This window comes from Panthera tigris, chromosome F2 (genome assembly GCF_018350195.1).
Source record: "Panthera tigris isolate Pti1 chromosome F2, P.tigris_Pti1_mat1.1, whole genome shotgun sequence".
Lineage (NCBI taxonomy): Eukaryota > Metazoa > Chordata > Mammalia > Carnivora > Felidae > Panthera > Panthera tigris.
The window spans coordinates 56,999,257-57,017,770 of record NC_056676.1 but is presented as its reverse complement, the minus strand read 5'-3'; the positions used below and the strand labels follow the sequence as shown (position 1 = coordinate 57,017,770).

Genomic DNA, 18,514 nt, shown 5'->3' with positions numbered 1-18,514 from the left:
CAAGTGCACATGGAACATTCTCCAAGATAGATCACATGCTGGGTCACAAAACAGCCCTTCATAAGTATACAAGAATTGAAATTATACCATGCATACTTTCAGACCACAATGCTATGAAGCTTGAAATCAACCACAGGAAAAAGTCTCGAAAACCTCCGAAAGCATGGAGGTTAAAGAACACACTACTAAAGAATGAATGGGTCAACCAGGCAATTAGAGAAGAAATTTAAAAATATATGGAAACAAATGAAAATGAAAATACAACAATCCAAACGCTTTGGGATGCAGTGAGGGCAGTCCTGACAGGAAAATACATTGCAATCCAGGCCTATCTCAAGAAACAAGAAAAATCCCAAATGCAAAATCTAACAGCACACCTAAAGGAAATAGAAGCAGAACAGCAAAGACAGCCTAAACCCAGCAGAAGAAGAGAAATAATAAAGGTCAGAGCAGAAATAAACAATATAGAATCTAAAAAAACTGTAGAGCAGATCAACGAAACCAAGAGTTGGTTTTCTGAAAAAATTAACAAAATTGATAAACCTCTAGCTGGGCTTCTCAAAAAGAAAAGGGAGATGACCCAAACAGATAAAATCATGAATGAAAATGGAATTATTACAACCAATCCCTCAGAGATACAAGCAATTATCAGGGAATACTATGAAAAAATATATGCCAACAAACTGGACAACCTGGAAGAAATGGAAAAAATCCTAAACACCCACACTCTTCCAAAACTCAATCAGGAGGAAATAGAAAGCTTGAACAGACCCAAAACCAGTGAAGAAATTGAATCAGTCATCAAAAATCTCCCAACAAATAAGAGTCCAGGACCAGATGGCTTCCCAGGGGAGTTCTACCAGATATTTAAAGCAGAGATAATACCTATCCTTCTCAAGCTATTCCAAAACATAGAAAGGGAAGGCAAACTTCCAGACTCATTCTATGAAGCCAGTATTACTTTGATTCCTAAACCAGACAGAGACCCAGTAAAAAAAGAGAACTACAGGCCAATATCCCTGATGAATATGGATGCAAAAATTCTCAATAAGATACTAGCAAATCGAATTCAACAGCATATAAAAAGAATTATTCACCATGATCAAGTGGGATTCATTCCTGGGATGCAGGGCTGGTTCATCATTCACAAATCAATCAACGTGATACATCACATTAATAAAAGAAAAGAGAAGAACCATATGATCCTGTCAGTCGATGCAGAAAAGGCCTTTGACAAAATTCAGCAAGCTTTCTTAATAAAAACCCTTGAGAAAGTCGGGATAGAAGGAACATACTTAAAGATCATAAAAGCCATTTATGAAAAGCCCACAGCTAACATCATCCTCAATGGGAAAAACTGAGAGCTTTTTCCCTGAGATCAGGAACACGACAGGGATATCCACTCACACCACTGTTGTTTAACATAGTGTTGGAAGTTCTAGCATCAGCAATCAGACAACAAAAGGAAATCAAAGGCATCAAAGTTGGCAAAGATGAAGTCAAGCTTTCACTTTTTGCAGATGACATGATATTATACATGGAAATCCGATAGACTCCACCAAAAGTCTTCTAGAACTGATACATGAATTCAGCAAAGTTGCAGGATACAAAATCAATGTACAGAAATCAGTTGCATTCTTATACACTAATAATGAAGCAACAGAAAGACAAATAAAGAAACTGATCCCATTCACAATTGCACCAAGAAGCATCAAATACCTAGGAATAAATCTAACCAAAGATGTAAAAGATCTGTATGCTGAAAACTATAGAAAGCTTACGAAGGAAACTGAAGAAGATATAAAGAAATGGAAAAACATTCTGTGTTCATGGATTGGAAGAATAAATATTGTCAAAATGTCAATACTACCCAAAGCTATCTACACATTCAATGCAATCCCAATCAAAATTGTACCAGCATTCCTCTCGAAACTAGAACAAGCAATCCTAAAATTCATATGGAACCACAAAAGACCCCGAATAGCCAAAGGAATTTTGAAGAAGACCAAAGCAGGAGGCATCACAATCCCAGACTTTAGCCTCTACTACAAAGCTGTCATCATCAAGACTGAATGGTATTGGCACAAAAACAGACACATAGACCAATGGAATAGAATAGAAACCCCAGAACTAGACCCGCAAATGTATGGCCAACTAATCTTTGGCAAAGCAGGAAAGAATATCCAATGGAAAAAAGACAGTCTCTTTAACAAATGGTGCTGGGAGAACTGGACTACAACATGTAGAAGATTGAAACTAGACCACTTTCTCACACCATTCACAAAAATAAACTCAAAATGGATAAAGGACCTGAATGTGAGACAGGAAACAATCCAAACCCTAGAGGAGAAAGCAGGAAAAGACCTCTCTGACCTCAGCCACAGCAATTTCTTACTTGACACATCCCCAAAGGCAAGGGAATTAAAAGCAAACATGAACTACTGGGACCTTATGAAGATAAAAAGCTTCTGCACAGCAAAGGAAACAACCAACAAAACTAAAAGGCAACCAACGGAATGGGAAAAGATATTTGCAAATGACATGTCGGACAAAGGGCTAGTATCCAAAATCTATCAAGAGCTCACCAAACTCCACACCTGAAAAACAAATAACCCAGTGAAGAAATGGGCAGAAAACATGAATAGACACTTCTCTAAAGAAGACATCCGGATGGCCAACAGGCACATGAAAAGATGCTCAACGTCGCTCCTTATCAGGGAAATACAAATCAAAACCACACTCAGATATCACCTCACGCCAGTCAGAGTGGCCAAAATGAACAAATGAGGAGACTATAGATGCTGGAGAGGATGTGGAGAAACGGGAACCCTCTTGCACTGTTGGTGGGAATGCAAATTGGGGCAGCTGCTCTGGAAAGCAGTGTGGAGGTTCCTCAGAAAATTAAAAATAGACCTACCCTATGACCCAGGAATAGCACTGCTAGGAATGTACCCAAGGGATACAGGAGTACTGATGCATAGGGGCACTTGTACCCCAATGTTTATAGCAGCACTCTCAACAATAGCCAAATTATGGAAAGAGCCTAAATGTCCATCAACTGATGAATGGATAAAGAAATTGTGGTTTATATACACAATGGAGTACTACGTGGCAATGAGAAAGAATGAAATATGGCCCTTTGTAGCAACATGGATGGAACTGGAGAGTGTGATGCTAAGTGAAATAAGCCATACAGAGAAAGACAGATACCATATGGTTTCACTCTTATGTGGATCCTGAGAAACTTAACAGAAACCCATGGGGGAGGGGAAGGAGAAAAAAGAAAAAAGAGGTTAGAGTGGAAGAGAGCCAAAGCATAAGAGACTCTTAAAAACTGAGAACAAACTGAGGGTTGATGGGGGGTGGGAGGGAGGGGAGGGTGGCTGATGGGTATTGAGGAGGGCACCTTTTGGGATGAGCACTGGGTGTTGTATGGAAACAAATTTGACAATAAACTTCATATATTGAAAAAAAAGTTAGCTTTACACTCTACTGTAGTCTATTAAGTATACAATAGCATTATGTCTACAAAAAACAAATAAAACGTAATTTATTGCTAAAAATTGCTACCCATCATGTGAGCATTCAGGGAGTTGTAACCCTTTTGTGGGTGGAGGGTCTTGCCTTGATTTTGATGGCTGCTGACAGATCCTGATCAGGGTGGTGGTTGCTGAAAGTTGGAGTGGCTGTGGCAATTTCTTCAAAAACAAACAAACACAAGCAACAGTGAAGTTTGCCAAATCAATTCACTCCTTTTTTCTCCATTTTTCTGTAACATGAGATGCTGTTTGATAGCATTTTACTCACAATAGAATTTTCAAAGTTGGAGTCAGTTCTCTCAAACCCTGCCACTGCTTTACCAAAGAAATTGATGTCAAGTTCTAAATCCTTTTTTTTTTTTTATCATTTCAACAATCTTTACAGCATCTTCACCAGGAGTAGATCCCATCTCAAAAAACCCCTTTTTTTGCTCATCCTAAGACTCAGCTTCTCATTTACACAAGCTTTATCATGAGATTGCAGCCATTGAAAAGCAAACCAAACATAAGAATAATGAAACAGTTTCAAATACTTTGAGGATGACCAAAATGTGGCAGAGACATGAAAGAGCCAGTGTTATTGAGAAAAAATGGCAACTGATAGACTCGCTAGATGCAGGGTTGCCACAAAGCTTCCATTTGTAACAAGGGCAACAGCTGCAAACAAACTAAAATGACATATGCCTGTACTTTCAAAGAATCCTGTACTTTTCCTGTGTGGCCTTTTTCATGATTATATAATTGTGCAATGGGCTGTTTCATGTCTGTGTCTCTCCCCACAGTGTGAGATATGTGAAGGCGGGGCCTGGCCCACAAGTGCACGGTCACTAATCCTAATACTGTTGCATGCATCCTAGTGTTTTGTTTGTTTGGTTTAATATTATTGTGGTTGGGGCCCCTGGGTGGCTCAGTCAGTTAAGTGCTACTCCGGATTTCGTCTCAGGTCATAATCCCATAGTTCCTGGGATGAGCCCAGTGTCAGGCTTTGTGCTGACAGCATGGAACCTGCTTGGGATATATTCTCTCTCTCTCTCTCTCTCAAAAATAAACATTTTAAAAAATAATTGCTGTTGGTTGTATGAATGAGTAAATAAATAAGTGGGTAAATATTCTGTGCCCTCGCACTTAAAACTAAATAGAATTATATTTAAAAAATAAGTACATGGGGAGAGAAAAGTATATGACTTGACTTTTTTCATCCTTATCTCTAGGCCACTAGTGTTTAGTTTTTTAAAATGCATTCTGTATACAACACCTGGACTGATCAAGCTAACTACATTTACAGTGAAGTCAAGCGTCCTTCAAAACCCCCAAAGTATCACCTTAGTTTTGACAAACTCACACACACACACACACACACACACACACACACACACACACACATTCAACAACTGCCTTAGCCTATCGTATGGCACTTTGTGAATAGTCATTTATTTACCTCTCCAGCTATATCTGAAGAATCTCGTCAGCTCCAAACAATCTTAGATATTCTGGGAATTAACTTTCTTATATACCATATGATACTTATTGCCATTTTCCCCTCTGCTTAGAAACCCATCCTGATTTCTACTCTGAGTTCATGTGTCCTAACTTTCCAAAGTTCAATTTTGACATCATTTCAAGGATGACTTCTCTAAGCTCCCAAGCTGCAAAAATGTGCACTTTTTGTATTCCCATTAACACGTGCTACCTTTATTTTGGCACTTATAACAAGTCTTAAAATGATCTGTTTGTGTCTTTAAGACTTCAAGTCTCTTAAAGAAAGGGTCCTATCTTATTCATTTTTGCCTTGAAACATCCAAAGTCAATGTCTGGTGTTGAATAAATATCTCCATAAAAAATTATAACAAATTATCATCAAAGAGTCATTTGACCTTTCACTAGGAGGAAAGTTTGTCTACAATTTCAAGTGATATCCAAATTATCCTGAGATGCTTCTTTGATGAATTGCCTCTTTTTCTCACTTTTTAATGAGAATATTTAAATTGTAAACTCTAGTCTTTTTTTATTTCTTATATTTAGGTGTATTTCACTTTAATTATTCATTAATTAAAAAAAAACTTTTCTGAGCATTTACTCAGTTCTACACACTAAGTCAACTTTTTTTTTTTTGTCACTAGGAGATGAAATGCATAATCACGGACATAAAGAAATTCAGTACTTAATTAAAATAGGGTAAGAATGCTCTAATACAAGTAAGGATTTGGAAGAATGAATATAGCTAGCGGTTAAGAGCTAAAAAAAGAATTGGGGTGCCTGGGTGGCTCAGTCGGTTGAGCATCCAACTCTTGATATCAGCTCAGGTCATGATCTCATTGTTTGTGGGTTCCAGCTCTACACTTGGCAGTGAGCATCCTGCTTGGGATCTTCTCTCTCACCCTCTCTGCCCTTCCCCACTGCACACACACATTCTCTCTCTCTCTCTCTCTCTCTCAAAATAAATAAATAACCTTTAAAAAAAAGGAGCTAAAAAGAGTATTCCAGATGAGGGAAACAGCATATAAAAAGTTATGGAAGTAGCTTTGAGCATTGTGAATTTTGAAATTACAAACTGACTCCTTAAAGTTCCTTGTCTTTTTAGATGTCCACCAGATAGCCTCACCCTCTAATTTAAATTCTAGGAGGTCCAAAGTCTTCTAAAAGATGTCAGTGAATTTCTTGGACCAGGAGGTGGAAACTTAATGTCTAATAGTTAACTCTGGCTTTAAATCTTGCTTTCTGATTATCTGGATTATGTTGATGTTACATAAATTCAAGTAGACACTGTCCTCTAAACAAACAAACAAGCAAACATACAAACAAACAAAAATGGTTTTTAAATCTAAAGTTGATAACTTCAGGGGCGCCTGGGTGGCGCAGTCGGTTAAGCGTCCGACTTCAGCCAGGTCACGATCTCGCGGTCCGTGAGTTCGAGCCCCGCGTCAGGCTCTGGGCTGATGGCTCGGAGCCTGGAGCCTGTTTCCGATTCTGTGTCTCCCTCTCTCTCTGCCCCTCCCCCGTTCATGCTCTGTCTCTCTCTGTCCCAAAAATAAAATAAAAAAAAACGTTGAAAAAAAAAATTTTTAAAGTTGATAACTTCAGTTAATCTTCTGGGTAATTTGGGAAAGGATGTGAGCAGTCTACATCAAAGGTAGACAAACAGTTTGAAACTGAGTAGAACATACTGTTATATGTTAAATCCTATGGACAACTAGTTTCCCCCGTCTTTGTCACGACACACCATCCATCTTTTTCTTTCTTTCTGTTCTTCCTACTTCTACCTCCCTTTCCCTCATCAATGTCCCTAAAACACTATGGTTTCTAGATATATTGTGCATAGTAATTCATCCCATTCTTGCCTACCACCTGACTGATCTCTTTCTTACTGGAAAAACTAGGTTCAATTATATTTTCTTTTATTTTTCTCAAAAAGAAAACTGCGTCATTAATTCATACAAATCATTTCTATTACTGGTTTCATGCCATTTGTGTTCTCATCCTTATACCAGTAGGGTGACTCAGTGAAACAAAGAGCAGGGAGAAGCAGCATTGTATGTAAACTTGACCTTCGTGACTAGGTGAAATTATGGACAGCCAAGAACTGGAAAAAGAAAAATAAAGAATTTTCTTGTTTTAGTTGTGACTTGAAAAATCTGTACACTGTATTTCTCACTTTTAATAGGAATTGCATTTGCTGGGTTTTAATCAAATTTATCTGATCCTGTGCAGTCTGCCTTTTGCTGATTTTAATTCTGTCCTTTTCACGGCATCTCCTCTGTTTTCCGGTTTTCTGCTTTGGGTTCATTTCATTATTATTTCGCATTTATATGCTTCCTTTCAGTGAGACATGGATTAGACTTCCCATTGTTATGCAGATGACGCTCAGATGTATTTGAAGATTAGTCCTAATTGTTACTCCACTTCTGGCACTTTATCAGCTTCTCATGAAGACATAGGGACTGGGATGTCCAATTAAATATTAATAAACAGAACTACTTATTGATAGTTCCAGACACTGATTTAGATAGGTTTTATCATTCACCTTCAGATGTGTGTGTTTGGTGGGGGGGGCGTGGGGTGGGTGGGTGTGTGCATGTTTCATGACCCAGAGTCCACAACCTGAGAATTGGGATTGATTCAGAGAGTAGTTTCTCTACCTGTTTATCAGAAGTCTAACAACAGGTATTTGATGTTTAGATAAATCAGCCTTTTTTAACGTAAATTATATTAAATACTATATTAATCAATTAAAGCGAAATAAAAACAAAATACAATTCTGGTGTATTGAAAGTGTTATAACCGTATTTCAAGTCACTACTTAAATTCCACATGTTTGTATTTAGGTTACTATGAAGTTAAACTTCCATGTAGGAATTCACTTCATAATAAAACCAACTCTGTGTGTGATCTTCCAAACTATTAGGAGTTTCCTTCTCGAAAAGAAAGTGCAAGAGAAATATAAAGTGTGGTTGAACAGAGTCCTTCTAAACATATGCCAAATATTGTGTAGGAAGACTAAACTTCTGACACTCAACCCAAAATCTGTACTTACTTAATGGAGTTCTATTTTCTATGTGGAAACTCCATAGTTCCTAGTGATGTCCATTAAGAGGACAGATGCTCTACGTCTAATGGTGTTTGTCTCACTTGTCTTATTTTCCTTTGTCCACTTTGATAATAGATTTCTACCACATTTCATCCAGTTTTTTAGAGCAAATCTTTTGTGATGTCAGTTGAAAATTAATTCCCGAACTCGTTTCATTTACTGGGTATTTTTTCCTCCCTAGATTACTAATTCCTTCATTTAAACTATTTTATTTTAATGTAAGAAGGATTTTTCACAACTTGGGAAATATTTATTTCGTTTAAGCTAATACAGCTCTAACTAGACCTCCTATAACTTATATCTTTGAAAATACTTAATTTCCTGAGCCATTTTATTTTCCGAGTCAATTTTTCATCAGTGCATTGTTTTATATTCAGAGCCTATACATCTGCACACGTGGGATGATTTTTTTTTCCTCAAATGTCCTTAAAACATTTCATTTCAACCATCTCTTATAGTAATGGTCACATGTTAATTTTAAAAAGATAATGTCTTATGAAGTATTACTGGGGAAATGCACACCTTATTATTTGGTACAAATTCACCTTGATTTTATCAGAATGGGTTTGTTCTTTATAAGGTTTCTACAAGAGCCATGGGAGAAAGGCTGCTAAATTACCAGAGAGGGGCAGGGAACAAAACTTAGAAATAATACAGTTCTTTTTCTATGTTACTTCCTAAGAATCACCTTCCCTGATCTGTTACCACTTCCATAGCATTTCTTGATCTATTACTCCAATAGCATCTTGTAACTCCAACATATATATTGGTGATTTTTACTTGTAATTTTATGAGTTTTTTTTTTTTTCATAAAGGACAATTTCCTGGTCTGGAACATATTTATAAAGATTATTCATCATCATGTAGAGGTCACTCATTTGATACTCCACCTAAGAGCTGTGATAAATAACTTGGATATTTCTTCCTGTAGTCAACATCCCTGCATTATGAAAGCCACTGCATCAGGAGTTAACAAACAGGGATGAAAAACTGGCCTTGTCCACAAAAGTTTATAAGTGTGTATATGTTTTAGAAAACAAAGCATGCCAGAGAATTCCCAAATAGTGTCACTCAAAGAAACAGTATGTCCTATCAGAAAGTTGATTCTACTAACTTCAATCATGTGATTGCTATAAATATTTTATTGCTGTGAAGTGCTTAAAATGTTTACAACTATTTCCTATCAGATCGCTAGCACTTAAACACCTTTATAGATGTTTTGTTCAAATAACGTGCTGGGAAGACTAGAGTCCGTACAGAACCCTGAGCGGAGGAATTAGGAATACTTCTCATACAAAGAAGTGGCACATCATCTTGGCTTTGTTTAAATGAAAAGAATTTCTGCAAGGGAATGTAAGAAGGAATCACATTTGAGACTTGGAAAACATTATAGAAATGAGTGGAAAATCATAAAGGGTGTGATATATTCAAAGAAGAACAAGAATTCTTTTCTGGCACAAGTTGAGTATCTACTGTATTAAATGGCAGAAGATTGTACTGGAAAAGAAATCTAGATCCTCATAGAAACAATTTTATATTTTGCATTAGGCAGTTTGTAAGTTATTCTATAGGAAACAGAGATCAAGGTTTTTAATGAAGTCAAGTAAGATAATCAAATCTGTATTTTAGAAAGATAAATATAGTAGCACTAAAGACGATGGAACACAGGAAGAAAAATGAGTATATGAAAGGAGTTAAGTAGCTATTTCTAGCTCAAGAAAGGATGATGATGAAGTACTAGGTATTGGGAAGAAAAGAAAAGGAAAATGGAATGTTTCAGATGAGAAATACATAGGTCTTGAAGGGTGCCTATGTATGGATGGGAGGGAAGTGGATGAAGAAAGGTATAATTAATTAAAAGCTTCTTTAAAACATTTCATAGAATGTCCAGCAGGCAGAGACACGATTACTCTAGAAATAGGAGATGGAAAAATTGGTGACGTAAATTTGAGAGCTCTTAGTACATAAGTGACCATTGTAGCCTAGAAATGAATTAGATTAACTATTCAGGGAGACCATTGAACAAAGAAAAAGGCCATTTAATCTTATAATTAAGCTACCTAAGGGTCAAATGCAACAAAACAAAACCAAGAACACAAGATATGGAGGGGCATCTGGGTGGCTCAATCACTTAAGCATCCAACTCTGGATTTCAGCTCAGGTCATGATCTCAGGGTTTGTAAGTTCAAGCCCTGCACTGGGGGCCTTGTGCTGACAGTGCAGATCCTGGTTGGTATTCTCTCTCTCTCTCTCTCTCTCTCTCTCTGTCCCTCCCTGCTCATGCTTGTTCTCTTTCTCTCTCAAAATAAATAAATAAACTTAAATAAATACAAAGTATGGAGCATAATGATTTCAAACAATTAGGTAAGAATCAAGGGAGTTTAGGATTGTATAAGGGAAGGAAGATAATTTCAAACACAGCTTATCAGTTCTTTCCATTCTGCTAAGAAATCGTGTACGTGGAAAAAAATGAAGAAGTACTATTAGATTTAGCAATTAGAAGGTCATTTCTTGCATTGAGAAAGCAGTTTTGATAACGAAATGAGAGAAGGCAACTATAATACTTTCAAAAGTGAATAAGGGAGAAGAAAATGGAATAGTACACATAGAAGATTCATAAGATATTAAAGAGCAATGATCTTACTTATATGTGGAACCTGAAAAAAGACTAAATCATAGAAACAGAGAATAGAATTGTAGTTGCCAAAGTCAGGGCCAAGGGTAGTGGGAAAAATGGGGAGGTGTTGGGTAAAGAATACATTTTCAGTTATAAGATGAATAATTTCTGGGGATATAATATACATTATAGTTATTATACTTAATAATAGTGTGTCATGTACTTGAAAGTTGCTAAGAGATTAGATCTTAAATGTTACCCCCCCACACACAAATAGTAATTATGTGAAATGATGGAGGTAACTAACCTTCCTGTAATCATTTTACTGTTTATCAAATCATCACATCATACACCTTAAACTTACACAATGTTGTATATCAATTATATCTCAATAAAGTGGGAGGAAAAGCCAATTATTGAATACTCAGAAATTTTGTGAGGCCTTGATAACCTGTGGTAGCTTAAAATCAGCCAAGATGGGACTATATATACCATGGGAATTGAAAGAGAGACAGAGAGAGAGAGAGAATGAGAGGCAAGAAAATGCTGTAGTCAGCATAGAAGACTTACAGGAAATTAGGTAGTAAGTGGAGAAAAGGAAAAATTGGTAACTGATGTTGAAGGAAGAAAAAGGAAAAGTAACCATTTAATCCTCAATGGTTTAACCACAAGATATAAATTTCAAGTTATCTGGAAGAGATTTATGCTAAAATATAAGCTAAAGTGAAAAAATAGTAAAGAAAACTTTATTTAACATACTAGAGAGACCCTTGGTGATAGGAAAGTAAGACTTGGAGTTGAAAGAACCTGAGCTGTAATCCTGACTCTGCTATTTATTAGCTGAGTGATCTTGGGGAAGTCAAGCAAATTTTGGGACCTCTAAACGGATCTCTAAGGTGGCAGTGAATATGGGCACCTGGGCGGCTCAGCCAGTTGAGCGTCTGATTTCTTGAATTCAGCTCAGGTCATGATCTCATGGTCATGGGATCGAACTCCGTGTTGGGCTCCACACTGGGCTCTCTCTCTCTCTCTCTCTCTCTCTCTCTCTCTGCCCCTCTCCCCCCCTCAAAATTAATAAACATTAAAAAAATAAAGTGGTGATGATAATAACTATGTAAAGTCTTAAGTGCACTGAAAATATGTGTACCTCAAAAAAAAGAAAATATATGTACATCATTTAAAAATACACTGAACTATTATTGATGAGTTGGAGAAGGAGGACACATGCAGGATTTTAATGGAATGGGGCAAAGAGATGCAAATCAAAACCGATGCCAACAAGAAACATGGTGACCAAGAAGGAAGAGAAGGCACAGATGTAGTGCAGCCACTCACTCTTCTTAAGTAGAAGAAAGAAGGGTTGGAAAACTGAAGAAGTATTACAACATTTAACTTTTGTGGGAATTTATTAAAATTACCTCAGTGCAGCTCCTTTTGTAGCCTGAATGGTCTAATTCACAGTTATAAGAACAGCAAAGGTAGTTTTAATATTGATTTCTCAGTTAGTCTCAAGTCCTAGGATACTTAATAAATAGGATTGAAAACACTATCTGGATGGCTTAATCAATCCATGGCTTTCTTTCTTTCTTTTTGTAGATTTTTATTAACATGATATTGCATAAATACACCTCTCCCTAATTAAGCTAACCTATTTACAGTCAGAGGATAATTTATAATGCCTCACACTTTTATTCATAGTTAGTTTTCAGTGAATGTTGAAAATATTGAGCTTGTGAACTTTCGAGTATAAAAAATAGTCTCACTTTGATAAGTGACAGAACGCTCTAATATGTATTTCAATGTGGCTGTAATTGTGCAATTTTGAATTTAAAGTCTGTTTGCAAAGCACTGTATTGCTAAGACTTTGCATGAGGCATAGGCTCACTTTTAAAATGCAATTTCTTTTTTAGTGAAGACATGTGGCTCTAATCTTCAAGGACCAAGTGGAACCTTTACGTCTCCCAACTTTCCATTCCAGTATGACAGCAATGCACAATGCGTCTGGGTCATCACAGCAGTGAATACAAATAAGGTAAGGTAGAACCATCTGTGGCAGGAAGCAGAATCATAAAGACACAGAATCATAAAGACAAAAGCAAAGAGATCATGAAGAAGTGCAGGAAAGAAAATTCGTATCTAGAGTATGATTTCTGCCAATACTTTCTACTTCTCCCTTATCCAAATGTAAACTTATATGAGAATTTGGAAAAAATCAATCTTTAAATAACACATCTCTCCTCCTGGTGACTAACGTAAGTGACAACACATTAAAATTGTAGATGAATGTTTTCTGAGACTTTTTTTTGAAGTTGTAAGTATGTATTTTTTTAAAGAAGCCATGAATAATGGCTTTTTGCTTCCTATCTTTTCTGCTTGACGTATCATTCAGATATATCGTGTTTTGGCACAAAGCTGCCTTTTCTTTCAATGTTTCTCTTAGTACTATACATCTCACAGCTACTCCTTATTATAAAAAGTAGCTTTTATTGTGGTCTCCACTCAGAGAAGATTCACATTATGGGTATTTCAAAAGGTTAGATTGTCTTTCTGTTTGACTATAAATGAGTAATACATCTAAACATGCATGTGCCACAATACTTCAAATAAGAATATTATGCTGAACGAATGTAAGAGGAGATGAAAAAAACAGCTAGTTTTCCTGTCTTCTCTCTATCCTCCTTCTCCTTGGAAGAATACAGAGAGTACCTAACTAGACAGAATCAGAATTCCTCTCAGATTGTTTGGTATCTTTTCTGGGTTAGTGAAGGAAAGTTTGGTAGTAGAGCCAATAAAACTGGTTCGGATGGTAGTTCAAATACTGACTTACAATTTGCTGATACCTTTGATCAAGTTATTTAACCTCCCTATAATTCTGTCTCTTTATCTATAAAAATGGGGATATTAGGAGAATGCATTTCACAGTGCTGTAAGAAATAAGTGAGGTAATGACTACAGAGTGCTTAATATAGTAAGGACTTAAAACACATTAACTCATTGTTATTAGATAAAGTGTATACTGCCTGCCAGAATGTTTTATGTTCATGAATCGTTATCCTAAGGGCAGCAGCATGGTTTTAAAAATCAATTCAGTGGTCAGTTACACTTGCCTCATAGGCAAGCCCCGATTTATGAATCAGAACTAGATCAGAAGGCTTCTGCCCCAAACTAACTGTGTAAACTTGGGAAACTCACTAAATCTAACCTTTCCTCTATATAAAGAAACTATTTTGCTCACCGAACCTGTGCCGTCAGTTCAATTGAACAAATATTTTATTTGTCAGATATCTTCTCTGTATGAATTATGGGTTGTTGAAATATTTTAAAAAATCATGTAGTACTTGAAAAATAAACTTGCATTTATTGAAGGCTTAGCAACATGCCAGATACTATTCACAGCACTTTTTAGGAATTGTTTAATCCTCTTAAGACTCCCCTGTGAAGTAGATACTTTTATTGTGTGCGTTTAACATGGAGGCTGAATAACTTATCTAAGATCACATAGCTGGCAAAGGTCAGAACTGTGTACTTCTTAAGATATGTGTTATTACAAGGATGTACCTCACACTAAGGTGCTGTAAGTGTCTTACACCAAGATAAGCGTGAAGTAAATTCATTATAAAGTATGGAACAAACACATTATATTAATCTTGCATTGAGATAGAAATCTTGTTGTGTCATGATAATTACCTGTAATTGTCATCAAAATGTGGTAATTATCTCCTGTTCAATGAGATGTCTGCTTTGCTAAGCTTAATTCATTCTCATTTACTGAGATACCTGAAGTTTCACAGAGGTCATCACATTTCCCCTTGTTTATCTTACCCAATCTACCAAACTTTTATCTCTTCTTTTTCTTCTAAAAAAATCCAATTTATTTTCTAAGGAGGACATAATTACTTTCATTTCTTTGCTATTTTTATCAAGTACCTGACTGAGGACATTATTTTTTGATCTGTTGGTTTACCTCTATTTTAAGATATCCTTATAGAAATTGGTTTTCAAGCATTTTTCACCATGACCCGCAGTTAGAATTTTTTTTTTTTACACTGTGGCCCAATTCACTCATGTACACACAATGCCACAAAATAGTATTTTCCCTTAATATGTGAATTCACTTCTCTATTTTTTATTCTAATCTATATTGACCTATTTGTTTTTAAAATATGGGTCATGCCTCAATAAATTTATTTCATGATACACTAACAGGTTATAACACAGTTTGAAAAATCCTGTTTCGCTTCTATAGATTCTCACATCAGATCTTTCAGGAAGGCGGTCACTGGCATAGAACATGGGCATACAGCTTTCCTAGTTGGTATAAATCTCAATTAACCAAGATGCTTAATACCTCAATATCTATAATTTTCTTCAAATATCATTGTACCTGTTTTTCTTTATGTTTGATAGTTTTAAAAGCAATCATGGTGTTCTAATTGTCCAAACCACAAATATGATTGGTGGAAAAATCTCTTGAGATTTGAAGCTGGATTAAACTGAATGGAACTGATTTCAAATCCATACTGTCCCTCTTAGTAGTTACACATTTGTAGACAGGCATGATCTTTGATTCCTCTGAACTAGTTTTTCTTTTTCCTCTATTAGAAATAATAATATTATATCATAAAATTATTATACTGATTAGATAAGGAAACATGAAATGGCTCGTTCAAAATAGGATCATTTTAAATGACATCTATTTTGCCAAATGTTGCTGTCTCATCAGGAAACGTGTTTGTCTTTAGTTATTTGTTACATTTAATTGACGTGTTGATGCAGAAAAAAAATGTCACTATATACCATTTTCTTCCACATTTGATTATGCGATGATTAATTTATAGGTGACTAAACATTATAGTCATTTTTTATTTCTCAGTACAAACATTGCCATTAAGCTTACTAAACATAAAATATAATGACTGAGCATTGCAATGTTAAAATAATATATGTTTTTAAGGTTACTTTATACCCCTTCCACAAGCTTCTGTAAGGGAATATTTCCTTTAATCTTAGAATTTCAATGATGAACATAATTGAGGGCTTCTTCACCACAACAGCAAATCAGAATATTAGAAGAAATACTTTAAACTAGCCTGGTTATTGAATTGATTTTTCTTCTTGCAATACAATATGCATTTAACATTAGCTCCATGTGTGAAGTAAATACTTCTCTGTCTTGAGCTTTTCCTTAACTTGTATGAGGAGGATCTTCCTTGATTTCAGTTGTCTCGTGCATTTGTCTTCAGTCTTTTGTATGAGTGTGCTGGAATACACGAACAATTTCCAGGCTGTGTGTATGGGTGGGCGGGGGGGGGGGGGACGGGGGGGCAGAGCTGAACACCGTTTTCAAGTATTCCACTTTTTAACAGAGTCCAGCTTAAGTACCTACTTCTATCTGTTTGTTCTCTTTTATCACTTTCCTTTTCGTGATTGTCTTTCACGGTTTCAAAAGAAAGTCACATATTACTTTTCCAGCTGAAATGAGTGTAAATAAAATTCTAGCGATCCAGAGTAGAAAATTCTATGTGCATATAGTTCCTGAGGGGAGAGTCTTTGAGATCAAAGCAAAAAATAGATTCACTAAGAAATATTTGAAGAAGACAATACCTTATTTCATCTACAAAACAAACTTACAGAAAGTCCCCTCTTTTTATCTCTTAATGTACGTTCACGTGTATGTTTGTGTATATGCATATGTATTATCTATCCACCCACCTATCTTTTAATCTATCTGTATCTCTGTATATCCTAGAATTAGAATTTACAATACATAGAATTATAGAGTAACCTGAATTGAAACACAAAGTCTGGTTTATTGAACACATAGAATTCCTAATTTGTCTGATTGATATTACAGTCTTTGCAATTATAATATACAGTGGACATTTTCTAGAAATTAAATGGACTAATGTTAACAAGATTTTAAGGAAACTGTATTTCAAATATTTATAAAATTATAGTATAGGAGAACTTGCATATTTTGCAGCTATTCACACTTAAAAAGAAAAAAAAAAAAGATGTCCATTTGAAACTATAGGATAGGGGTGCCTGGGTGGCTCAGTCAATTAAGTGTCTGACTTTGGCTCAGGTCATGATCTCACGGTTGGTGAGTTTGACCCTTGCATTCAGTTCTGTGATGACAGCTTAGAGCCTGGAGCCTGCTTCAGATTCTGTGTCTCCCTCTCTCTCTGCCCCTCCCCTGCTTGTACTCTGTCTCTCTCTGTCTCTCTCTCTCTCTCTCTCTCAAAAATAAACATTTAAAAAAACGTTTTAACTGTAGGATAAAGTAGTTGTCAAAACTCTTTGATCTATGTCTTGAAAAATTTTTGGAGGCTGTCTACAAGAACACTGTCCAATAGAAATATGTGAGGGGCGCCTGGGTGGCTCAGTCAGTTAAGTGTCCAACTTTAGCTCAGGTCATGATCTCACGGCTCCAGAGTTCAAGCCCTGTGTCTGGCTCTGTGCTGACAGCTCAGAGCCTGGAGGCTGCTTTGGATTCTGTGTCTCCCTCTCTGTCTCAGCCCCTACCCCACCCCCTCTCTGTCTTTGTCTCTCTCTCAAAAATGAATACACATTAAAAAAAGAAAGAAATATGTGAGCCACATATATAATGTTAAATTTTCTAGTAGCTACAGTTTTAAAAGATGAAATTAATTTTAATATCATATTTTATTTAACCTCAATATTATAATTTCATGTAATCAGAACACAATTATTAATGCAGTAATTTACCATCATTTTATTTCATTTTAAATCTTTGAAATCTGGAACGTGCTTAATACTTAAAGGATATCTCAGTTCAAATGAGCCACATTTCTAGTACGCAATAGCCACATGTTGCCGGTGGCTACCATATTGTTCAGGGAAAATATTGAACGTCACCATGGAGAGTTTGATTCTGTTTTAGGGAATATGAGGAGATAGTGGTTAGTGGTTGGTCTTCAGGAAAATAAACATCCCATTGCAAGGCAATTGCCTCATGTGAAGTTTTGTAGGGGCTTCAAGGAAAAGCAAGAAGGATGCCTCCATTGGCAAGCTGGGATTTTAGCTGTTCCTTACTTCTATGAACTACCCCATGTCTTTATCTAGTTACGTTATTATTATTATCTTTTTACTTAAGTCAGCCAAAATAGGTTTCTATTAATTGTCACTAAGGAACCCTGAGGCAGGAAGCTAGTGATACAGTCATAATTTTTATTGTCTCTTGACAGTAAAGAATCTGTTGCAATATTTATCTCCCCAGTTTACTCTCTAATACATATCCTGCAAATTGATTATATTCTTATTTCTTCTATCTTCATCAATATTGGGATACAAAGGTTCTAGCTCTTGAAAACACAAGGTAATGTTGGGTACTTCTACTCTAATTTCTTGGATGTCTAATGACCTTTTGAGAAGTGGGTTTTCAAATGTAAACATAAATTAATAGTAAAGTCAAAATAGCTTTTTTTAATTAAATAGTTCTTCAGTATAAGGTACAGTTTTTTTTTTTTCCATTAATTAGATCTTCAGTATAATGTGCAGAACCAAGATAAAAATGTGTGGAATAGAATTCTTTATGGCTTTTTGGCCAGTTCATATTCTCACTTTAAAGCGACGTGTTTTTATCCACATTGGATGGCTATTTGTGAGAATAATACTGACGTCTCCAGGATGTCAACAAATCTCACAACTGACAAAATAAAATCCACTGGGAGGCCACTAATAACAAGATTAAATTGACTGAGCATAGAAGAATATAATTCAGAGAAAATAAAAAGAGGCATGTGAGGTCGA

General features: G+C 35.9%; 1 protein-coding gene across 3 annotated transcripts in view; it reads left to right on the top strand.

Moving 5' to 3' along the window:
• Window positions 1-18,514, top strand: part of CSMD3 (CUB and Sushi multiple domains 3) — a 1,242,212-nt gene that overhangs the window by 621,047 nt on the left and 602,651 nt on the right. For all 3 annotated transcript variants that reach the window (XM_042973241.1, XM_042973240.1, XM_042973239.1), the window contains one exon: window positions 12,652-12,773. In XM_042973241.1, the coding sequence (XP_042829175.1) occupies window positions 12,652-12,773 (122 nt within the window). The remainder of the gene's footprint in view (window positions 1-12,651; window positions 12,774-18,514) is intronic.